Source organism: Bos mutus, chromosome 22 (assembly GCF_027580195.1).
Source record: "Bos mutus isolate GX-2022 chromosome 22, NWIPB_WYAK_1.1, whole genome shotgun sequence".
Taxonomy (NCBI): Eukaryota; Metazoa; Chordata; class Mammalia; order Artiodactyla; family Bovidae; genus Bos; species Bos mutus.
The window spans coordinates 34,256,731-34,282,987 of NC_091638.1; the positions used below are offsets into that span (position 1 = coordinate 34,256,731).

A 26,257-nucleotide genomic window follows, 5' to 3' on the forward strand; every position below is an offset into this window, starting at 1 on the left:
TCTTTAGATATAATTGAACATGCACTTACATAACTTGGAAATAATACAGGGAAAAATCAAAGGAGGAAGGAAGGATGGGGAAGAATAAGGAAGAAGAGGGAAACACAGAAAGGAAGGAAGAAAACCAAAGAAAGCTGACATCGCAGGAAGAAGTAATTATTTCTCAGGTCTCAAAAGTCAGCCAAATATAAACTCCTCCCAGTTTGGGGTAATTGCTTGATTTCATCCTGTAGGATGCAGTCTAAAGTCTTCCCTGTGTTTAACATTCTAACATTCAAGCAATAGATTTATATTTCAGACACAATGAATGGATCAGGACAGGCAATAAAAGAGTAAGACATTGCAATTTAAAACTCAATGCAATTTGAAAGCTACATAACAAATTATGCTGGACCACAGTAGATGTATATATCATGGGAAAGTGGTTCTGAGGTTTTTCATCTCTCTTGGGTGTGGGTCATCCCCTGTTTCTGCTTAACTCCAGAGTGCCATCCAGTACTTGAGCACTTTAAAATGGAAAATATACCCCTACTGAGTTCCTTTTTATAGCAACATCACCAACCCAGTGTTTGGAATTCTATATCTCTGGCATTTAGGATGGTTGCACATTTTAAGTCTGGAATATGTGTTTATTTGCAGGTTAGGAGGGGGTAGACATATACTTAACTCTTGCTATCATTAAATAGCTGCTTAGTTTGAATCTCACTGACCCCTTGGAAGCTTTCACAACCCTCTTTGAAAGTATGCTTGATTGGGGCTTTTTAAAAACCACCATGATAAAATTAGTAGAGATCTTAAAAGCACTTAGGACAAAATAACTAAATTTAACAAAGATAATATATGTGTTTTTTCACTTACATGCTTTTCTTGAATATGGAGAAATAAACTTTAATATGTAGAGTTTTTCTGAAGATCTGAAATAAGAAATTTGAGTGCTGAATCCTTGGCATGCTTGACTGGTTTATTTGAAGCAGTGCTATAGTGGTTTCTAATTTAAATAGGTAATTGCAACAGCCAAGTAAGTATAGCAGCGTAGCCTTTCTTAGCTATTTACCCGTTGGTATCTTCACGCCCTGGCTTTATCTACCTAGAAAACTCAAAGCTCTTCTCTCCATGGTTCTTCTGTTCTGTCTCCTGCCCTGTTTAACTTGACACTGTTTCCCCTTTTCATTGTCCTTAATTCTTGATGTTTATGAAAGCATTCATATTTTTCAGTAATTCTTTGTTTGTATCTCTTTCCTTCAGTAGATTTTAGGTTTCTGAAAGGCAGTGACTATGACTTTTTAAAATCTTTGTATTCCCTTAGGTGCTCAATAGATGTCTTAGAAAGGCAAAACATTTTTCTTTTGCTGTCAGTTTTCTTGCCTGACACTTTAGGAGGTCACGTTGTAAGATTATGAGCCATGTTTCTTGAAGGTGTTTTCTGGAGGCCAGCTCAAATATGGACATCCCTGACTCCACAGAGAAAAACTATACAGGCTCATACAGAAAGGAACATTTAAATATTCAAGACAAACCACTATAAATGACTGACTATATTTATCTCACGTTTTTAAAGTCTCAGTTTTATTTTTTTATGACAGCCCACGATAATTGCAAAAATTTTCATCAGTACTAAAAGGTACCAATAATACTCCTCCTTACCTCCTTAAGATAACCTTAGTTAATAATTTGATTATTGTCCATTTAGATTTCATTATGACTGTATAACTATTCACAAAAGTGAATATTTATTTTTAAATATTGTTAGCTCAGTTTAAAGCTTATAGTGTCTGTGGACATTTCCCTGTTTTTGCATAAAGATTTACTTAAATCATGTTGTTGTTTAGTCACTAAGTCATGTCTGACTCTTTGCGACTCCATGGACTATAGCCTGCCAAGTTCCTCTGTCCATGGAATTATCCAGGCAAGAAAACTGGAGTGGGTTGCCATTTCCTACTCCAGGCAAGAAAACTGGAGTGGGTTGCCATTTCCTGCTCCAGGGGATCTTCCCAACCCAGAGATCGAACCCACAACTCCTGCTTGGCAGGTGGATTCTTTACCACTGAGCCACCAGGGTCCTAATAAATATATATATAGCATTTGTATTATTTCATCATGTGGATATGTACAATTTGTTTTTCCAATCCCACGTGTTCAAATACTGATGGGCATTTTGGTTGTTTTCACTGTTTCCCTTTTATAGTTACATTGCAGTGAAAATTCTTATTTCTGTAGTCGATTTTCACAGAATTGGGATTGCTCTACCAAAGGGTGTTCTGTGCATATTGGACAGATGGACCTCCTAATTGTCTTAGAACATTCCAGGTTTCTTTACCATCATGAATTTTTCAGAGGCATAGAACAGATGCCCAGTACTATTCCTTGATTTGCATTGGACTCGGGGGTCTGTGAAAAGGATTTTGAATGTATTCTCCAAGTTGAAAATCAGGGCCTGTCTGGAGAAGGGGTCTCAAAAGAGCGGAGCGGCTTAGAAAAGTGCAGGGTTCTTGTGAGATCTCTGTAAGGAAAGGGAATGGCTCCTAGGGCACAGGATTGTCAGGTTTGATTGATCCTGGTCTCCCCTGGAGACTGTGACCTCTGCGACCGAGATTATGCTGAAAAGGAAAAAGCTGTCTCACCAGGGGCTCCACCACTCTGCTTGAGAAGTTCCCCAGAGGGGACCCACCTGTGAAAAGCTGGGGGATCTTTCTTGAGTAGGGGAAATTGGTGGCAGTGTGGCCAGTAGACCATGGGCAGCAGAATGAGAACAGCAAACAAGCAGTGGGGCTGATTCTGGACAGTAGCGCTTGAGACCATCTCTCACCAAGTGGAGAGCCAGATAGAGGAATAGATTTAAATAAGAGAAGATAGTGAACAGACAAAATTTCTCATCATGAAAGTGAAAAATCTCAGAATACTAGTAGTGTTGCTCTGAAAGTGAAGGAAACATTTTTTAATGTGGATGCAGCCAGGCAGTGTATATGTTACATACATTTTAAATGTTATAGTCTTTCCACTTGGCTCTGAAAATAAAACCTTTGTGAGTTTATCTTTCCATATCAATTCTAGGCATTGCCACCTTTTTCTCCCTGTTCATCACTGGTTCAGATCAACAAGAGATACCTTTATATGTATGTATTATCAAGTAGCTTCCAGTTGTCTGCCTCTGAAGCTGGGATATACTCTTGCCCGGGATAGGTTCTCCAAAAACTGTCAAAAATGTTAGTTCTGAACCTGCCAACAGTCATGGTCTTTGCCTTGTGATGCCTTTATTATTAGCTCTGGTGATTTATACTGTGTCAGCTTGGTTAAGGTGGAGCTCTGTCTCGCAGAATCTCCTTCCCTGTATAATTCAGATTAGAATTGGCTAGATATGGGATTGCACAGAATTTGGAATGCAGCTGTTACACTATGATACAGTGATGGGCAGATGTAGACATGCTGGCAAGAGGGTCCAACCTGTCTTTGCTGTTCTCTGCTCCATGTCTAGCAATTTTTCTCAATTGCTGTCCTTGCTGATCAACATGAACACAAACCCACTTGACAACAAGTCCCATACCCTTCTCTATGAATCTTGGATATGCTGTTTTTTCTCTGATTGGCTGGTTGGTGACTCTTGTGATCCTTCAACTTCCACTTTCACATCTTCCCTTTGTCAGTATCTTTTACAAATTCAGCTTTAATTCCTATAATAAATCTCTTATCCATAACTCACGGTGGTTCTGCTTCCCTAATTGAACCTTGACTGAATGTATCTTTGCCTTAAAAGTCAGGGAAAAAATGATTTTTTTGATAGCTAGTTTTCTTTTATCATTTTTTCCTTTCAAATGTACCACAAAACATTGTAGAAATGCTATTGATGTTCATAAATGCTTTTCATCATCTGTGACTATTTCCAGGATATGTTGAAGGTACAAATGTTACACAGGTATTTTTATTACTAGTGTATATCATTAATCCATACTATAATCTACATAGAGATTTCTTCTGGAGATTTCTTTTTCTGAAGAAACTTGTTTGTTCTGAAAGATTGTTTTTTTTCCACAAGTGGTTTCAGTTGCAGAAGGTTTGTTTAATGTCCTGTGGTTTCAGTCTTAGAGTATTAGACTTTTTTTTTTTGGCTTAAATAAGGTGCTTAAATAAGGTCATGTTAATTTTGCCATCAGTGACAGGAAGTTCTATCCTTAACCTTTCTTTTAGAAACATATCTTTTAATCTAGTAGGCAAAATGAAAGATTGGTTTATAAGTGTTAAGGGATAGAAAAGGTAAGATAACAACTGAATAGAGCCTTTCTGGAGGTAATTTTTATCTACCTTTGAAATTTTTATCACAAATGGAGTATGTATTAATGGTTGTGAAAACAATAGCACCAGTGACAAGGTCAGAAGAATAGGCTAATTTATCATGATAGATTTTAATGAAGCCTATAATGTAGTATTATATATACAGTATTTTTAAGAGTATGGCAGTTTGAAAAAAAAAACAATGATTTATCAAACTAATTTAGGGATTGTTCGTGTGTGTATATGTGTGTGTGTGTGTGTGTGCTCAGTTGTTTCTGGATCTTTGCAACTCCATGGACTGTAGCCCGCCAGGCTCCTCGCTCCATGGACTTCTCCAAGCAAGAATACAGGAGTGGGTAGCTGTTTTCCCCTCCAGGAGATCTTCCAGACTTGGGGATCATACCTGTGTCTCTTGCATCTCCAGTCGGATTCTTTTACCACTGTGCCACCTGGGAAGCCCAGTTTTATAGGAATTCAAATTAAAATGATTCCCTTGAAAGTAAAACTGTTTTGTGTTAAGATAATATTATCATCTCCTTTATAATCAATAAACTGTTCAAGTGAGCATTATCATGCCTCCACAGTGTCCAAATGAAGGAATTATTTTAGATAATGTGAAGTTAATTGACTATCATATTCAATGGGAAATTAAGATTTAGAACTTACATAAAAAAGCCTTATCAGTGAAGAATGTTTTAATGTAAAATAATCTCCCCCTGGAAAACTTCCTGTTTGTATCATAAAATCCCTGTACTGGAGAGTCTTATTTTCATCTTTTGCTTCTATTTGTAAATCACTGCTGTAAGTACATGTAATTTAAGTCTTTGATGTAACTTAAGCTAAGTAGCATACTGATACAGAGTCAAGTATCTCCAATTCTGTTTCAGTCTAGGTATGTGACCAATGGTGAAATGACTTACTCCGACATCTCATATGTTTAAAATTCTCTATCCCAGTGTTTGTGAGCCCTTGTCAGAGTTATTGAAAGTTGAAATAGTTGTTCTGTCTCAGAATCAGTGTTCTTCACAGCGAGTGACCTAGTCACAATCAAAGGAAATAGGTAAGTCAGTCTGTAGGAGATATTACAGTAATGATTGAAGATGGGTAATTCACCATCTTCAGGTTCAGGTTCTGGAGTTGTAACGAAAACTGGGATGTTAGGTCATTTCTTTTGGGAAATTCCACTTGAGTCTCCATTATCACCCTATAATTGTATGTTCTTTATTAAGATTCATCTTTTCATAGTATTTTTCAGCTCTTCTCTTGCCTCCCTCTCCCCTTTCTCCACGCCTTCCATTTGTAAATCTGAAATACATTTACTTTCTTCTGTTAAGAATTCTATCAGACCTCGTGAAAGGTGATCACTAGGCTCAAATTACACAATGCAGGTGTGCTGAAAACTAAATATTCCAATATTGCTTGTCAGTGAATCATGGAAATCATAGTTCCCCCCAAAGCTCCAGTGTTATTGACTCAAAATAGATGATCATGGCGGTAGTCATCTCGCTGTAGTATTGGCATGTAGAATAATACATTTTGTGTTTAGAAAGTATTATATTTTGAAAGAACAATGCTGAATAAAACCAGTTCAGTAATACAGATATTTGGTTCAATACCAAACTGTTTAAATAAGGACAGCTGAAAATAGCGTACTCTTACTGATATTCTTTGGAAGAAAAGTTATGACCAACCTAGATAGCGTATTGAAAAGCAGAGACATTACTTTGCCAACAAAGGTCCATCTAGTCAAGGCTATGGTTTTTCCTGTGGTCATGTATGGATGTGAGAGTTGGACTGTGAAGAAAACTGAGCGCCGAAGAATTGATGCTTTTGAACTGTGGTGTTGGAGAAGACTCTTGAGAGTCCCTTGGACCGCAAGGAGATCCAACCAGTCCATTCTAAAGGAGATCAGCCCTGGGTGTTCTTTGGAAGGAATGATGCTGAAGCTGAAACTCCAGTACTTTGGCCACCTCATGTGAAGAGTTGACTCATTGGAAAAGACTCTGATGCTGGGAGGGATTGGGGGCAGGAGGAAAAGGGGACAACAGAGGATGAGATGGCTGGATGGCATCACTGACTCGATGGACGTGAGTTTGAGTGAACTCTGGGAGATGGTGAGGAACAGGGAGGCCTGGCGTGCTGCGATTCATGGGGTTGCTAAGAGTCGGAAACGACTGAGCGACTGAACTGAACTGAACTGATATTCTTGGCTAACATTTCAGACGTTTGCTGTGGCCCATTTGTGTTCTGGTTCTGAAGTATATTTTGTAAACATTATTTTGCATTAATATATTTTCAGAATCCCATCCCTGAAAAACAAAGTGAACTAGTTCTACAAAGCTTTTCTAATTAAAATGTTTCTTATTTATTCTATTTAGGCTTTGTTGTTGCTGTTCAGTCACTCAATAGTGTCCCACTCTTTGTGACCCCATGGACTGCAGCATGCCAGGCTTCTCTGTCCTTCACTATCTCCTGAAGTTTGCTCAGACTCATGTCCATGGAGTTGATGATGCCATCCAAATATCTCATCCTTCGTTGCCTCCTTCACCTCCTGCCCTCAATCTTTGTCAGTGTCAGGGTCTTTTCTAATGAGTCAGCTCTTCGCATCACATGGCCAAAGTATTGGCATTTCAGCTTCAACATCAGCCCTTCCAATGAATATTCAGGACTGATTTCCTTTAGGATGGACTGGTTGGATCTTCTTGCAGTCCAAGGGACTCTCAAGAGTCTTCTCCAACATCACAGTTCAAAAGCATCAATTCTTCGGCGCTCAGCTTTCTTTACAGTCCAACTCTCTCATCCATATATAACCACTGGAAAAACCACAACCTTGACTAGATGGACCTTTGTTGGCAAAGTAATGTCTCTGCTTTTTAATATGCTGTCTAGGCTGATCATAACTTCCCTTCCAAGGAGTAAGCGTCTTTTAGTTTCATGGCAGCAGTCAGCATCTGCAGTGATTTTGGAGCCCCAAAAAATAAAGTCAGCCACTGTTTCCACTGTTTCCCCATCCATCTGCCATGAAGTGATGGGACTGGATCTTAGTTTTCTGAATGTTGAGCTTTAAGCCAACTTTTTCACTCTCCTCTTTCACTTTCATCAAGAGGCTCTTTAGTTCTTCACTTTCTGCCATAACGATGATGTCATCTGCATATCTGAGGTTATTGATATTTCTCCCGGCAATCTGGATTCCAGCCTGTGCTTCCTCTAGCCCAGTGTTTCTCATTATGTACTCTGCATAGAAGTTAAATAATCAGGGTTACAATATATAGCCTTGATGTACTCCTTTTCCTATTTGGAACCAGTCTGTTGTTCCATGTCCAGTTCTAACTGTTGCTTCCTGACCTGCATACAGGTTAAGTTTATCAAATATGTCTCTTATAGTTCTCTAAAATACATATATATATATATATATATATGAATTATAGTAAACCAGTTTCCATCAAACCCAGTAGAAACCTTGCCCTAAGCACTGTTCATTATTAGAAACTCACCAGGAAAGAAACAGAATAAAGTAGATGTATTGCATATTTAGGCTACTTTATGTAAGAGTATCATTTAAGAGTCGGGAATTCGGAGTTAAATGGCACCCCACTCCAGTACTTTTGCCTAGAAAATCCCGTGGACTAAGGAGCCTGGTAGGCTGCAGTCCATGGGGTCGCTAGAGTCAGACACGGCTGAGCGACTTCACTTTCACTTTTCACTTTCATGCATTGGAGAAGGAAATGGCAACCCACTCCAGTGTTCTTGCCTGGAGAATCCCAGGGATGGGAATCCTAGTGGGCTGCCGTCTGTGGGGTCACACAGAGTCCGACACGACTGAATCGACTTAGCAGCAGCAGCAGACTTCAGTTTTACCAGTAATATGGTTATTAATGTATAGATGCAATCCATATCTGGACAAAATCTATTGGAGGAGAGTTTTACCCACCTCTGTCTCTTTTTAGCTTTATATCCTATAATACAGTTAGATCATCTTGTGTATTCATGCAAAAATTGGATTTCCTCATTGAGATATCATTTATTTATTTGTTTATTTCTGGTTGTGCTGGGTCTTTGTTGCTACATGCAGGCGGTCTCAAGTTGCAGTGAGTAGGGACTACTCTTTCTTTGTAGCTTGTGGGCTTCAGTAGTTGTGCTACATGGGCTTAGTTGCTCTGTGGCATGTGGAATCAAACCCATGTGCCCTGCATTTGCAAGTGGATTCTTAACCACTGGACCACCAGGAAAGTCCCTGGAATATTCTTTGGTAATTCTCTTTGGAAACAGTGAGGTAATGTTAAAAAAAAAAGGAAATTTGTATGAGTTTTTGGAGAAGTTAGATTTTTAAATAAAATGGAAACAGTGACATTAAGTATGAAACCACTTGGTAAATACTAAATGAAAAAGCCAGTTACTGTTCGGTAGAATCTAGTATCTTAATTTTCAACAGTTTGAGTAAATAATCACATGAATTAAATTACTTTATGTGAGTTTCCCGCAAGACAAGACAAACTTATTTTACTTCAGTTAGTGACATACTCGGAGAAGGCAATGGCACCCCACTCCAGTACTCTTGCCTGGAAAATCCCATGGACGGAGGAGCCTGGTGGGCTGCCGTCTCTGGGGTCGCACAGAGTCGGACACGACTGAAGCGACTTAGCAGCAGCAGCAGCAACAGTGACATACTATACTGCTTTTGGAGAAGGAAATGGCAACCCACTCCAGTATTCTTGCCTGGAGAATCCCAGGGACAGAGGAGCCTAGTGGGCTGCTGTCTATGGGGTCACACAGAGTTGGACACAACTGAAGTGACTTAGCAGCATACTGCTTTAGTAGCATTTGAGAACTAACCAGAAGAGGTGATTGTAATGAACTTATTTTTAGCCTGCGATATAAATTGCAGAAGATATACCTAGATTTGACAGTCTTTTTCTTTCCTTCTTTCTCCATGCCCCAGTATGTGTCTTCACAGTCTCCAAAGTGATTGCTTGGTCTACCAGCTAGGTGGCATGAAGTCCTTTGATAAGTGATCAATAATGATATGAACAATTGACAACACTTTTATTGAGCTTACAACTGTTTCTCTGTCCTGATGGTTAGTGCCTAAAACTTAACTAATCAAGCCCATGTAATGTCAGTTAACATTGCCCATTTAGGTAGTCTGCATGGCTTTGAAGTTTTGTTGCTGGAAAGCTTGGAGAGGAAAGCATCTCTTTTTTCAGATTCATGAGGTTATAAAAAATGATAGTGGCAATGGAATGCTGGCTATTTTTAAAGAATTTGAAGAAAACGCAGTTAAAAATTGAGTAAACAGCAGAAGTGTTTTTTTCCACTTAATATCTTCAAAGGGAAATGGGAAATTTCCTTCTGAATTCCGCTTTTGCTGAATTGCTGAAAATAATTATGATACTATAATAGCTATAATATTTTGACTCTTTGTTTTAAATGTGCCAGACTTTGAGATGAGTGCTTTACCTACTTTCTTCATTTATTTTCACATCATTCTAACACTGTAAATTGTTATGACTATTTTATAGTTGGACATGTTACTTTTACCTTTCTGAATCTCATTCTCTTCTCAGTAAAGGAATAGGTAGAGTTGGAGATTTTAACTAAGTCTGTTTTACACCAAAGTTCTTATCTTACCACTGCTCCTACATGCAGTAGCCTAAATGCAAAATAAATTCGTTTTACTTGGTTTCATTCCTAGTAAGGATTTGATAATGAGCAGTAACAATAACTTGGCTTCTACTCAATTTGATGGGAACCAGTTTATTCTAAGACATTGTTTGACTGATGTTGTGATGGTTCATATTCAGGGCAGAAACTATTGTCAGTGGTTATAGAAGGCAGCAAAGAAGGAGCTGTGTTTGCTTCTGAGAGAACGTGAACCTTGATTTTTTGAATGTGAGCAAAAAAATGGAGATCAGCCAATAAGATTATGAACCTTAACGATCTGATTACATCAGCTAGAGTGACTGTTTTACCCAGTGCCTTCATAGTGTCAAATCATTTCATAGCTCTCCCATTTCCTTCTTGAAAATACCTATGGCTCCTTCTCTTTGAACCTTTGCCTGCTTGCCTATGAGTAGTAGTAACAATGGTAGTACTGATTAAAATAGCCAACATTTACAGACCTTGCATGAATGGTGGCAGATTCCATTACTTTTTACCATTTCTGCTTGAATGAAAATAATCATTTTGGTTCTTCACGATATATAAAGATAGTAAAATGAATTAATTGATCATGATGATATAGTCACATATATTTTTTTTGATGTGGTTTATTTTTTATTTTTTTAATTTAATTTTATTTTTAAACTTTACAATATTGTATTAGTTTTGCCAAATATCAAAATGAATCTGCCACAGGTATACCCGTGTTCCACATATATTTTCTAATTTAATTCTTGAAACAACGCTGAGTGTTGTTTCATAATTGAGTAAACAGAGTCTTAAAGACATTAAGTAACTTTCCCGTTGTCACACAACTGGGCAAAGGATGAAGCCTTGATTAAAACCTGGGTCTGCAATTTTAAACCTGTTGTGCCAAACCAGAAAACTGTTAGAGCCATATCGGAGATTGTCTGATTTCAGTCTCTAATTTTAGATAAAACTGAGTCATATACAGGGAATGATAATTGTGGCTGGAGGGTGTGTACTATTTGGTTTATTAAACACATTTAATTTGTGGGTTGCCCTTTTTTTTTTTTTTCATTTTGTTGATTGGATAGGGGAGTATTCCTGTTGGCTGATGGTCCTTTCTCTATCACTGGGCTTCCTCACACACCCAGTTTTCCCACCAGGCCCATAAACATGTTTGAGTTTATGACTGGTCTCAAATGTCAGGAGTGGACCATTCACTCTTTCCTTGAGTGTTTTGACAAAGAGAGAGTCCACAGCCACTTTGCTCCGGGATATTCTGTTACCCTGCCAACACTGATAAAATACTGCTTTCTTTTAGTTTTAATCCATTTCTTCCTCCCTTACCCAACCTTACTGATAGATAGAACAACTGGTCAGAAAACTGTTGGTTTCTAAGAAAACAGCTATTAAATCCTCCGTTTCCAACTTTTTTTTAAAACTTTCCTCCAAGTAAACCAGTCTTCCCTTTGACATCTCAGATGGCTGACAGGTAGTTAGCTCCTCTGACTGGCAGATTGGTGTCTCTGTCACATGGGAGTGTCATTACACAGTAGAATTAATACTTCCAGCCTGGATTTATTTAGCATCTTCTGACACTTAGAAGAACAAGGGAACACATGCCTTGTTCTCCCTTGGGATAGTTGAGAATTAGATTAAACTGGCAGGAAATATTTGAACTGGCAGGAAATATTTGAATGTCCTCAGTAAACAGACTCTGTATTTAGGTGTATCGATGTTTTTTGAAGTTCTTCATTGCCTTCATTTTCCAAGTTGTTTTGAGAGAGCATTTGCCAGTCACTTTTGGAAGTTATGTCATTACCACTTGCTGGTTGCTAAAAAAAAAAGAATTTTAAATCAGCTACTAACTCTGGATTTTCTTTGGCAGATGCAAAAGAAATTGTTTTAAAAGCCCAGATCTTAGCTGGCGGAAGAGGAAAAGGTGTCTTCAGTAGCGGTTTGAAAGGAGGCGTTCATTTAACAAAAGAGTAAGCGTGGAGGTTTTAATTCCTTATCTTTGGACAAAGCAGTTATGGAAGATGCTGCTCATGATGGAAAGGAGCACTGAGAAAGGGAGTAGGAGCAGAAGGTCACAAATAAATGACGTAGACAACAGGTAGAGAGCTCTGCAGTGTCCCAGTTTTCCTTTTCCTGTAAAAGGATTTTTGTTCACTAATTGGTGAAAACTTGACACCCCTTCTGTTCTAGACAGTCAGTGAAAACACTTTCCTCTCCTCTCCTGTCACATACCTTTCAGTGGTTTACTTTGATCCTTCCCCTTCCCTTTATCCCCATCTTTGGGCATTACTTCCCAAGTTGCCCACTATCTTACCTGTGCATTTCAGCATTGTCTCTCTACTATGACTGTAACTTATTTGGGAGGAGGGGAGAACAAACAAGCAAACTTGTTCTCATTTCCCTCCCCTCCTCTTCCTTCCTTCTACTTCCACTCATTCATTGATATGTACTTTGCAACCAGGGAGCGTCTGCTACACTGCTAAGCACCTGGTATGTAAACAGAAAGTACCATGCATTCTGTGAAGGTGGAAGTTGGGCCCAAGGCAGGGTGGATGTGGGGGTATAGTATGGACTGTGTCTTAAAATTGTTTTCAGTATAAACACTGACTTTCTTTTCTTTCTTCTCTCTCTTTTTTTCTCCTCTCTCTTAGCCCTAAAGTTGTGGGACAGCTGGCTAAACAGATGATTGGATATAATCTAGCAACAAAACAAACTCCAAAAGAAGGTGTGAAAGTTAAAAAGGTAATGTGAATGCTTTTGTCCATCTTCTGTGTATGTGTTAAAAAAAATCATACTTCAGTTTTGACAGAATCTAATGAAGCAGTACACTTTGTCTGTGTCATTTTTTTTTTAACCTCACATAGTTTTTGGTGTAGTATGACTTTGAGGAGAGAGAAAAAAAGGATTCTAAATTAGTAGCTGTTTCTTATCATCAGGATTTGGTAACAGTGGGTAATGATTGAAATAATAATTTTTTCTTTTAGAACACAGACACATTTTGTTTAAAGTCAAAAAGAACTTAACATGACAGTTCCTAGAATCAGTGAGGGACATTCTTTGCTTCCTCACAGCCCCACCCTCATCCAGTGTATCAGAATTCCTGTGCTTATTTTGGTGGTTTTTCTGTGTTCCCCTATAACTTATTTTGAGGTTATTACCATTTTGACTCACTGTTATTACTGGGAGTATGTCATATTAGTGGGATCTTTTGGGACACCCAAGTGTGTACAGGGCACATACTTGTACACACACACAGAAAATAAAGTCTAAAGCAAAGTGGCCCACCTCAGCCATGAAACTGTGACTGGTAGATCTGAGACAGAGCCTAACTTGCCCTCCTGTTAGTCTGTTTAGCTTTGTTGAACTCCTCATTATGTATCGAGGCACCAGAACTGACTGCCTGATTTGCAGGATCCAGTGCAAAATGAAAATGTGAGATTCTTGTTCATATTTCAAGTTGGCTGCAGCAGAACATCAAATCAGAGACCAAGAATAGGACCCTCTGGCATGCAGGCCTGGATGACTGCACAGGTCACTCACTCTAGGCCTGGGAGCTACAGATGACTAGAAGGCCCCATCATGACATTGTAACAGCAGATTAGGGCCCAGCATTTTGGGGAGGCAACTGTCTGCTCCACAGACACAGAATCACATATGGATTATCACATGATAATCTCTTCCAGAGTCTCATTCTTCAGGCAGCTGAGGCAGTGTATTCCGTTTTTACACTTCAGAGGGAGTTGTCTGGAAAATTTTTGATATGATGGCCCCCAGAAATCACCAGCTTGGTCTTCTTAGCATACTTAGCTTACCAAGCACACTGCCTTGGTCCTGAAAAAGACACTGAGCTGGAGGGAGACGGGGATACTGGTGGGTCATTAGCCCCTTCCCTCTAAGAACACAGAGTCTTTCTGAAGGTTGAGGAAGTGCACAGACAAAACTGGCTCTGGTTATTTCCCTTTCCCAGTGCCTTGCAGCTAGATACAAGAACTGTTTACATCTTACAGTGGTTTTGAAGAATTATTTTTGTTCAGCTCAGCATCATACTTTTATTTTCCCCTTTAAACTGGTTATGAGCCTCTACCTATATAACTTGTTCAGAATTTGTTTATAGGGGATATTATTAGTGGTTTTGTTTGTAGGAATTTATTGTTTTTTATGGACACATGGAGTTTGAGATTAGAGTTTGTGATACCTTTAAAAAGCATATAAAATACACACAAGAAGATTCACACACACACACTATATATATATATATATATATATGAATAAAATTAGTTCATAGATAGGTTCCTGAAATCCTGGGGATAAGTGCATTCTTGTAAATAGAATTATTGCCAAGAAATGACCAGAGTGGTATAGTTTTAAGTATTTTTTTCCCCTGATTGCAAAAATTATTAACATGAGAAAAATTCCAATAGTACAGAAATATAAAAATTAGAGAATAAAATTTTCTTCTATTCTCACCTTCTAGAAATAATTGTTAAATATGGTTTCTGTCCTTTTCCCATGTAAAATACGTATTACCACATACTTGAAATAGTAACATTATATATACTTTAAGGAACCTGCATTTTTTTTAACTTTTTAAAAAACATTTTTATTGAGGTATAATTTGCATTCCATAAAATTAACTCATTTAAAATGTACAACTTCAGTAGTTTTAATAAATTTATGGAGTTGACAGCTATTACCACAATCAAATTTTTGAGTGTTTCCATCGACCAACCCCAAAATCTCCCATCCATTTGCAGACAATTCCTATGCCTACTTCCAGCCTGGGGAAACACTAATCCAGTGTGTCTATATTGATTTTCTCTTTAATATGATATAATTCATATACCATAGAATTCATTCATTTAAAATGTGCAATTAAACAGTTTTTAGTATATTCTTGGGTTATGCAACCATCACCACTATCCAATACCAGAACACTTTCATCACCCTGAAAAAGAAACCCATACCCATTGGAAGTCATTCTCCATTGTCTTTCCACCCCTTGGAAACTATGAAGCTATTTCCTATATTCATAGATTTGCCTATTCTGGATATTTCATATCAATGGAATGTTTCAAGCCTTTTTGTCTGGCTACCTTCACTTAGCATATTTTCAAGGTTCATCCATGTTGTAGCATATATCAGTACTTCATACATTTTTATGGTTGAATAATACAGCTTTGTATGACTATAACACATTTGGTTTATTCATTCATCAGTTGATGAACAATTAATTGTATTGTTACCACTTTTGAGCAAGCATGAACTTTTGTGTATGCATTTTTGTGTGAACATTCATTTGTGTTTTCATTCTTCCTGAGTAGAGCTTTGGGGGTGAAGTTCCTGGGTTAAACGGTAATTCTATGCTTAAGTTTTCCTGGAACCATCAAAATGTCTTCCAAAGTTACTGTGCCATTTTACATTCTGACCAGCAGTGTAGGTTTAGTCTCTCAGTTGTGTCCAGCTCTTGCGACATCGTGAACTAAGCCCAACAGGCTCCTCTGTCTGTGGGATTTCCCAGGCAAGAATATTGGAGTGGGTTGCCATTTCCTTCTCCATGCATTTGTAATTTATAGAATCTTGGACATCAATCAGAAGTCCCCAGATGATAGACACTTTAGGTCTTAGTTTGTTTAAGAAGCTATTTAAGCACATTACATACATCTGTTCACGTTGGGGTTTTTTTTCCTAAATCTGTGTTTGTAGTGTTTTCCTTGGGATAGTAATAGGGGACGTGAGGCAGTGCTACTACACACATGCTCCATGGCTCACTATTAGTAATGGTTCCTGTTCCGCAGAGAGTAACTGAGTACCCTGTTAATCTTATCTAATTGTTGTTCTGTTACAAATAGTTTGTGTACCGGCTCTCATCCACATACTGTAGTCTGAATAGCATGATATATAAAAAATGAAACCAAATGAACAGACAGTAAGAAACATGAAAAACAGATTCATTGTTCAAGAGTAAAGTACATTAAAAGATTCTCCATACTGAAAGACTCCACGGAAAGGCTGTGTTGATACGGTTTCTATCCATCACAGATAAAGATGGTTGAAATGTGTGTAACTGAGCTTCTCATGACATGAGAGTTCACAGAGTCCATTTAAGTTCTCTCTGTCACAATTCCTAAAGGATTTCAACATCCTGGGTCATATAAAAGGCATCTCAATGTCAGAAAATTTGTTTGTATATAAAAGTCCATGAATTATCTATTGAAAATCATCATTTTCTTGGGAATGTTTTCTTAAAGAGTGATGGGCTATTTCTACCAAGGAAGAGCTGTTTGAGACAGCAGCTGGTCTTTACAAATAGAAATTTGATAGAATACAGAGCACATCTGTCAACACTTGAGAAAATTAAGAATAGGACACTTGAATGACACTTATCCTAAAACTTATAACACTGTGTTTTTGTTACAGTAACTACTGAAAGTTGTTAAATCTGGTTCACTAGAATAGCTGTGTATTAGAAAGTGAGCTTGAAATAAAAATTGCTCTATGAAAATCCTAACACCATGTGCCAAGAAATATTTCTTACAAACTCATGAGCTACCATTTATGATAGAAAAATCACTATGAAGCCCCTTCTAAGGTACTCTATTTTTAACCAGTCATAAATTCTATAGAGGTGTGAAAAGGAGGAGTTAATTGTATTCATTACATTATAGCTTTCTAGGTCATCATATATTTATCCCACTTCATGTGACTTAAAACTTAGTGCTTTTGTGGCTTCTAGGGAGCTAAACTCTATTATTATTTAATCAATATCATTTTTGGTGAAACATATTACTGAATTCCTTTTTAGGAAAAGCAGTGTATGTGATTTTATTATTTTTACTTCTAGTGCTGATTCTTTATAGATGTTCTTATTTTCTTTTAAAAAGCATCCAAGACATTTTTTACTATTTTTGTTGGTAGTGTAAGTTGGTCTAGCATCTCTCTCCAAGGAAATTTGATGTACTTATCAAAATTTTAAATATGAAGAATCTATTGTAAAACCTAGCCATTTTATCTTTATATCCCTTGACCAGGGGGATACTAAAACAATGGAGCAAAGCTACACATACAGAAAGAATCACTGAGGTAGCATTTTTAGAAACACAAGTCTACATAAATGTCTGTCAGCCAGGACAAGATCAAATAAATATTGACATATAAGTATTATGTAGTCACAATGAAGAGAGAAGACCTTGTACAATCTAAGTTATAGTATTAAGATAGCAAACAAGAAGGAAGAAAAGCATTCAAGCATGCGTAATATTTATCCATGTGCAAGATGATTCCATGTTGGTAATGCATAGGGAAGAGGTAAAAATTAGTAGTGGATTTTCCTGGCAGGGCTGCTTTGTGCCTTTGTTAAGGTTGTGCAGAGTAAAAAGGACCTGGCTGGAGCATGCGTGGAGAAGGAAACCCATCTGTCCAGTTTCCCTCCTGCCCAGTCATGGCCCTGGAATGTGACTACATCCTCATAGAGAAAGGGATGTTTTTTTTTCTGATCATCACAAAGGTTCTGCTGGGGCCCAAGGGGTATGTATGTGCAAGAGGGGACTGCTTTCACTGTCCCCTCTATATACTTTTAGTATCGTCAGCATTTATTTTCGAACAAGCAAATATTATGTTTGTAATTTAAGAGAAAGTATAAATTGAAATAAAAATACAGTGATCCAAGAGACAGAAGTATCCAAACATAGGAAGCATCAGACACACCATAAAAAGAACCCTTCTTTGGCAAGCAAACTTGGTTTCCCACCAGTGCAATCTGAGAAGAATCAGTGTAGTAATATATATGTACTGCTAATGCCTCAAATTAAAACAACATCTGCTTCCCTGGAGTTTTTCTCAAGTGTCAGGGTTTCTGAAGAAGAAAAGGAAGATTAAAGTGGGAAGGTTCCTTGAGGCAAACTGAATACCTGTCACTTGAAAAGTTAACAGGATCAATTAAGGAGGTGAAAATGGGCACTGTGCACCATGAGAGCAGAACTCTCAAATCTCCCTGGGTTTAAAGAGCCTGAAAATAAAGCTGTTTGATTTGTGTAGCAAGTTTGTATAGATTTCCAAGTGGAAATCAGCTCGATGCTGACTTAATTGACTTTCCTGCTAATGTGGTAGGTGATGGTTGCTGAAGCCCTGGACATTTCCAGGGAAACCTACTTGGCCATTCTGATGGACCGGTCCTGCAATGGCCCTGTGCTGGTGGGCAGCCCTCAGGGGGGCGTTGACATTGAAGAGGTGGCAGCTTCGAATCCAGAACTTATTTTTAAGGTATGTTTAGATTCCTGACTATGTTCTGTTTATTGTTTCTGTACATGCTGTTAAAGACTGAATGTGAGCCTGATTTCTGAGCCTGGTGTACTGTTTCTGGGATTTAAGGCATGAAGATATTGAGTCCTTTTTCATACTGGATGTCCAGTAAGAAAAGGTTGGGTAGATCAAAATACGTGCTTTTCAAGATCTTTTCTGTGCCCTTCTTTTCCCTTCATTCTTTCCTCCTTCTAGCCTTTTCTTCCTCTCTAGTTTCTTTCCATCCAACTTGCCACAAGAATTAACCAATGGCAGAGGAATGTGAAATTTCCATTTCCTTTTGGTTAACTCTACCTCATTTATAAATATGACCCAGAAATTGTCTCCTAGAAATCAGATGTGAACTAGAAACTGCCTTGATGTCTTTCAGTACTGGTAATAAAGCGACTTAGCACAGTGCAAAGTAGAATTTTTCTAAGGCCCAGATTCTGTTTGTTTATCCTTTAAATCTTGTGTGTGTTGTTTGTTCTTGTTGTTGGGGTTGTCCTTTTTTTTTTTTAAAGATGTTAAGATTAGTTTCTAGTCAAAGAGACCTGGGGTCAAATCCTAACTAGCCAATAAGTTTCTCAGTTTTTTGAATCAGTAAATGAAAATGGGAATATTCCCTCCCTATAGAATTGTGAAGATTAAATTAGATAATATATGCAAAGTGCTTCTCAACCTACCTCAGCTATAAGAAGAAAATCCTAAGGTCTTTGGAACTATAACCCTAGCTTTTAATTCCGAGTTCTTAGTGTCAAAAAAATCATACAAAAAATTTCTAGTAAAAACCTTTATTATTTCTTTTAGAAACTGATTTTTTTTCCTTCTAAAAAGAGAGAATTTTATTTCTTGAAACTCTTCATTTATAAGGTAATAATACTTTGAAGATTGGTTTTAAAATATTTTCACCAGTGTTGCATATTTAAGTTAACTATTTTGGAAGTTAAATTGAGACTATACTTGCCGGCTTACCAATAACACCTACTTTTTTTTTTTTTTTTTTTTTGAAACTAACATTTTTAAAACAAGTCATTACATTTGTTAAGAGAGTACATGAAATAATATATCTAAACAACACTCACTATCGTGGAGGGAATAGCCCTTTGTAGAGCTTAGGTATTATTAAAAATTACCATCATCAACAGAGTATTTAAATCACAAGGTAATATTTAACCTATATAAGACAAACTCTGAACTTAACAGCAATATTAGGCAGGAAAAACTTATTTTGGAAGCCTTCCAAAAACATGTCATAAAAATTAACTGACTAAATATTCGTCACTGCCATCTGTATAGTAATTAAAAGTGAAAACTGGCATCCGATCATCTTGTCAGCATGCCACCCTGAAGAATTATATAGTTTTGAAAAGGCTGTTTTATAGATGGTGTGCTAATTAAAATATACCCCATAGGCAGCTGTGGTGGCCCAACTCAGAGATCTCTGGAAAGGTGCCACGCTTTTAATTACTCATTTGCACATAAATACTAAGCATTTTCTTTTGAGGTTGTAAATCTTTTCATTTGATAGTCTGAATTTTGTTCATCTGATTCATTTTTACTAGGAGCAAATTGACATTATTGAAGGGATAAAGGACAGCCAAGCTCAGCGGATGGCGGAAAATCTAGGCTTCCTTGGGCCTTTGAAAAACCAGGTACTTGAGCAGTTGGAGGTTGGTTTGTCTAACATGTTCCAGAAAAGATTTGGGAACTTTGGCTAACTGTGTCTAATGTTTGTGATTATCAGGAAATAAGGCGATTTATTGTTATTCTCTTTTTTTCCTGCAGTTGTTTATGGTGAAAAAATACTTCCCTGGTGTTGCAAAGAGAATGTTTATGACACATGTGTTTATATACATATATACATACATATATATATATATATATATATATATATAGGTGTGTACATGTGTAATAAGAATGTGTTGCCTGCAGACACATACAGCTTGTTATGTATGTTAGTTTGTTTTTTCTATAGCAGTGCATCTCCAGTACATCAATTATAAGATGTGATATACTGGTTAGAATCACAGGCTGTAGAGTTAGGCAAACTGAGTTTGAATCCTGTACTGCTACCCAGTTCATGTGTGATTCAGACCATCTGAACATCACTTTCATAGTCTGTAAAATGGGGGTGATGAAATCCTAACTAAGAGGGTTTTTATGAGGATTGAGTAACCTGATGTGTGAAAATGCATATTCAGTACTCCAGAAAGGTCACTTCTTATTATTAATAATAATATACATTACCTAATTAGTTGCTGTTCTTTTCTAGCTAATGGGCATTTGAGAGGAATACTAATTACACAGAGGTGATACTTGACTGAAAACAGCTTGAATTATGCCAATTTAGTAATTGTATCCCTTGGTTTCAAAGATAGGCAAATTGTTCTCTGAGCTATTAAGGGAGAGAGTCTGTCTTGAGCATCACAGTCCTGCACTGCCCTTGGTCCTGCCAATGGAGCCTGATTTTATGTCCATGCAGGCATGCTTGCTTGTCTCATAATTAAATCAGAAAAACTTACTGGCTGTTGTTTTCCTCCTCTGTTACTAAGAGAAGCCACCTTAATAACCCTTCATTGTGTGTCTGTGTTTGTGTGCTGTCCTGGGGCTCTGGGATTCTTGTAGTTTCCCTTAATTTAGTTGGGCAGCATACCTCCAGTAAAACAGTCAATTGCACACTCTTTATTTTCTGTCTTTACCTTTTCTTTTGATTGAGTCTAACTTTAAAAGCTTAAGGGTAACACGAAGGCAAGTTATGGAAAGGTGAAGCACAATAAGACTTTAAAATATATTTGTTTAAATTAAGAGAGGACGGCACTTATTTGAAGATTGGAGGAAAACCTCCAGTGGAAAGCAGAAGGTTCAACACAGTAGTGGGAAATAGGATCATCTGGGACTAAGCCCCAGGAGGAGATAGAGCCAGGATTCAGCAGACAGTTAGAGGAATTAGTCGTCATTTCGAGACTGGTGAAGAAATGCCAGGTTAGTGACCTGCTGAAAGAGAGATACTGGAGGATTCATGGGTAAGGGCTGGTTTCATGGTTTCACTTTCTGAGAATGAGGCCATGAAGTATATTAGCTACAGACTATATTAACTGATCATTTGACATTTATTAAGTAACTTCTTATGTATTGGTGGTGGTCACAGAGAGCTATAGTCACTGTGTTCTAACCATACCATCCTACACTCAGCTCCAGAATATGCCCTGTAACTTTGTTTATATCCTCTGTCCCTTGCACATCTGTGTTTCTCTTGGACATTTGCAGTCTCGTTTGCTGGATCTTCATCTCCATCACGGCAGGGACTTGGTTGGTCTTGTTCACTACTGTGTTGCCAACAAAGTGTTTGGCAAATATATTAGATGTCCAAGAAATATCTATCATATGCATGAATAAGTGAAATAACACATCTGAGGTGTCTAATTGTAAGAAATTCCTGGGGAGTCAGGAATGAGTAGTTGTAAGTGGCAAGAGAATAAATTTGGAGTGAGTAAAATCTACTCACCATGTGGTTTGAAAGCTCAAGAGGTAAATAATATGTGAAAGTTCTAGAGAAGGCAATAACAGTATTATGCACATCACAAGTTCCTCCCCCCACCCCAAACATAATGTAAGAGACAATTAACAGTTATTTATATAGCTCTTAAATGACTGAATCATGTTTCCTGAGTACCTTAAATAATCCAGATTTTAAGTGAGTTATCTATGAAAGGAAAATGAACCTGCAAGTTCTCAGGGATTGGTGGTAGCTATATTGTCATTATATTTTTGATTTTATGTATCTAGGAAGGTAAAGAAGTCTTTTAATTCATGTTTTTTGTATTATCATTGCCAATTATATGAAAGACTTTAAATCTTCATTTCCTCAGCAGGTTGAACCAAGCTCATTTGCTGAACCCTGTTGAACAGAGATGATAAGAGCAGAATTGTTCCCCAGGGGCTCACAGGGCAGTGGTCCGCCTGCTGACAGTGAACACAGGAAGAGGGGATGTGAAGGAGTGAAAACGGTGGGGTGGGAGAGGGGGTAGGAGAGACGGTGATCTCAGCTGCAGTTGTGTCAGAATTTGTTCATCTGGGGACATCCATTTGTATTTTGAGCAGCAGAACATGAAATGCATGGCACGGGAGCACAGGGTAAACGGGTGCTATAGATTCGGGCATCTCTGTCTTACAGTGCTTCCTCCACACATGAGCGGGCAGTGCGCGTTGAGCACAGGGGGTGCCTGAGGGGAGAAAACATTTATTTAAATGATCAACCATTGGTGATCTTCTGATAAACAAGTGGTATCTTAAAGCCCCCTCGATTCAGTGTGACTTTGAAAGTTACTTAATTTTCAGCTAGGATGTGGTTTGGTCCTTTGGAAGTGCCTCACTCATGGATGAACAATATATAAAATGATTCTCTTGTAAAATTGATATCTTTCCTGTGACTCATGCCTGATGTCTCTAAAATATGATGTATTAATATTAGATTTAACCAAAAATAAACATCACCTTGCATAAAAACCTACAAAACACATGTTCCCGGTGAAAATATATTTCAGCAAGAATTGGCTGAAAAAACTAAAGCCATGAGAAAACTGAATATGACTAAAATCCACAAATTCCTCAAGGATGTCTTAATTATCATCTGTACTATTCATTTCTAAAAACATAGGCTCCATGAGTTGTCAGCATGTGCCTCCAGTATTTAAACTGATGAAAATATCTGATCAGCCAAGTTAATACCAGCTCACTAACCCTTCTAGGTATGGTTTATATCTCTGGTTAGCTTTAAGAACCATATTTGAATAGTGCAAGTATTAGTTCTTGGGATGCAATAGAAGGTTTTTCCAATTTTATTTTAACCTATTAAAACATTTTTGAAGACATTGGTAAATTTGTCAGAGTTTCATATGCATGGCTCCAAGGATGTTTGATTTTAGGCTTAATTTTTTAATTGCTTAGCATATAACCTTGAAATAACATTAATTGTGGCAAAAAATAAATATTTGAACAGCATGGTTCCTGAGGAAATAAGTGGCAGTAACAAACTGGCTCACAGCACATTAACTAGCAGAATGTTTCCTTTGACTGGTGTTTAATCTGTGTTTTAAATTTGAACACATTTAGAAAGTAGAAGAGCCAACCTCAGCTTGCCATAGGCCCTGCCATTTCCTGCTATTACACCTGGGCAGACTGACAGGTTTTGCCTGGATGGCCTTTATAGTCATTTGGTGTATAGCCTCTGGAATAAGGCACGTTCTGCCTGCAAGCCAGGCTGGTTCTCCCTTGTGGGTATTACAACACAGATTTTATAACGTTTACCCCTTGCAGATCTTACAGCGCAGATTTAGTCTTGCTTCAAAAAATGTTTATAGTCACCTTTGCACAATAATAAACAGTTGTAATAATGGCTGCCCCCCAAGTGCTGTGTTAATGTATAACTACAGTGGCAGCAGCATGAGAAAATTCAGGCTTCATGCTAAGCGAGGTTAATACAGTCTTTAGAAGTTTTGAAGCTAGCGTGGTGTTCATAGACAAGTAAATGGATAAACGGAATATAGTATATACATACAATGGAAGATTGGCCTTGAAAAAGAGGGAGGTCCTGACACATGCTGCATTGTGGTTGAGTCTTGAGAACATTGTGCTAAGTGAAGTTGTCTGTGTGTGTGCGCTTAGTCAGTCAGTCATGTCTGACTCTTTGTGACGCTGTGGACCATAGCCCGCTCCTCTGATCATGGAATTCTCCAGACAAGAATACTAGAGTGGGTAACCATTCTCCTCTCCAGGGGTCGACCCAGGGATCGAACCCATGTCTCCTATATTGGCAGGCAAGTTCTTTACCACTCAGCCACCAGGGAAAACTTGAAATTTATGTTATGTGTACTTAAAAACAAAAACGAAAACTTTTTGAAGTAGCTAGGATAAGATCTTATACTTGTATGCACTCAGAATTTATTTCTATTATGAAGTCTCTCCATATTATTACATTAATGATTACTTCTACCATTGTTTATCCGTATTGACTGTGTGCAGAGGCTTTGTAGGTATAGTGATGCTATGGTGTCCAGAATAGACATCATGCTTTTGTCATGCAGCTCACATTGCACATTTGTTTGATAACCTGGGAAATCTCTAAAAATGTAAAAAAGTTTCAACAGTGAGTCGCTTACCTGCTTTACACTGTAATTCAAATAAAATCCACTTGGATTGCACTCCCCCCCCCCCAAAAAAAAAGTAAACATTAAATAAAGGAAATCTTAAGTTTTTGAAAAAATAATGATAGAATTGTTAGGTTGGGACCAACCTTTTCCAAGTCTGGCACAAAGCCAGAAGCTGAAAAAGAAAAGAGTGACATTATTATTAATATTATTAGACTTCATGTGGCAGAACTAACAAAAACATGGGCAAAAAACAAATGTTAAAGGACAAAAACATTACTATTTCTATGACATAAAGAGCTAAATTCCTTCATGTAAAAATGCCTCCTATACATTAATATGAGAAACACCAAAAATATGTGGATTTTTCCTATGTAGAGTTCACAGCAAAGGAAATACAGATGTTTCACTCTCATAGAATACTCAGGTCTATTCATAATTAGAGTGATTCAAATTAAAACCATAAATGAGATAACCAAATAGCTGATGGTTGTGAGTTAAAAAAATAAAAATCTCTATAATGCTGGTTTTTGGGAGGGGACATTAGTGAAAGCTGCAATTTAAGATAACAAGAACAATTTAAGATATTCTTTTATTATGTAAAATGCCCACCCCTTGTTCCCCACTTCAGAGAATATATCCTATAGATATTTAATCACTGTAGGATATAAGGATATAGATAGATAGATAGATATAGATACACACACAGATAAGGCAGCATTTGAAGTAATGTCAAGCTGCTGGAAACCAAATGGCCATTATTTAGGAGACAGGTTAAATGAATTATGATACATCCGTACAAAAAGATATTATGTGGTCATTTACAAGATTGTTGTCTCTGTTTTGCTGCTGAAGGCTCTCTGAAATCTATCGGTAAAGAAACAAAGTGTGGAACCAAGTTTGTTTTTTTAAAAAGATGAATGGAAAAATGTGTACACTTGCATTTGTATAGCTGTATCCTTTAATGAACCAATAAAGTGGCTGCTGCAGGAGGACAGATAGGGGGCTCTGTAGCTGGGGAGTCTGGTGAAGATTCTGAGGGAGAACCTTGTGTACCTTGGGGATTTTGTATTATGTACGTGTACTATCTAGCCACAAAAAATTAATATAAATATTCAGTGTAACTCATTATATATATTTGGTTATATCCACTGGCTTTCAAATTAGGATTTAAGAAACTTCGCACATATACATCAAACAAAATAAGGTAAAATGAATTATTTACATTTCCAAGAGTTCTTTAGTTAATACCAGAATAGAGAAATCACTCCTAGTGTTTACCATGTGTATGTGTGCTAAGTTGCTTCAATTGTGTCTGACTCTTTGTGACCCTATGGACTGTAACCCAGCATGCTCCTCTGTCCAAGGAATTCTCCAGGCGAGAATTCTGGAGTGGGTAGCCATGCCCTCCTCTAGGGGGTCTTCCCAACCTAGGGATTGAACCCTCGTCTCTATGTCTTCTGCATTGGCTGCTGCTGCTGCTAAGTCGCTTCAGTCATGTCCAACTCTGTGCGACCCAATGGACGGCAGCCCACCAGGCTCCCCCATCCCTGGGATTCTCCAGGCAAGAACGCTGGAGTGGGTTGTCATTTCCTTCTCCAATGCATGAAAGTGAAAAGTGAAAGTGAAGTTGCTCAGTCGTGTCCAACTCTTCACGACCCCATGGACTGCAGCCTACCAAGCTCCTCCATCCATAGGATTTTCCAGGCAAGAGTACTGGAGTGGGGTGCCTGCATTGGCAGGCAGATTCTTTACCACTAGTGCCACCTGGGAAACCCCAGTATTGACCACAGTGGGACTTTATTCTAGGTAATCGGTTAAGTAGGTGCTATGAGAATTGAGAAGTTTCAGAGTGAACAGAGAGGCAACACAGAGAGCTAAACAGCAACAGAAAGTGGTTGCCACCTATGTGCTCAAGGAGC

The 26,257-nt window shown here is 37.9% G+C and overlaps 1 protein-coding gene across 1 annotated transcript in view; it reads left to right on the forward strand.

The window, feature by feature from the left end:
• SUCLG2 (succinate-CoA ligase GDP-forming subunit beta) overlaps positions 1-26,257 on the forward strand; it is a 272,885-nt gene that overhangs the window by 126,134 nt on the left and 120,494 nt on the right. Inside the window, exons 3-6 of the mRNA XM_005890960.2 lie at positions 11,780-11,879; positions 12,561-12,651; positions 18,016-18,168; positions 19,752-19,841. Coding sequence (XP_005891022.2) covers positions 11,780-11,879; positions 12,561-12,651; positions 18,016-18,168; positions 19,752-19,841 — 434 coding nt within the window. The remainder of the gene's footprint in view (positions 1-11,779; positions 11,880-12,560; positions 12,652-18,015; positions 18,169-19,751; positions 19,842-26,257) is intronic.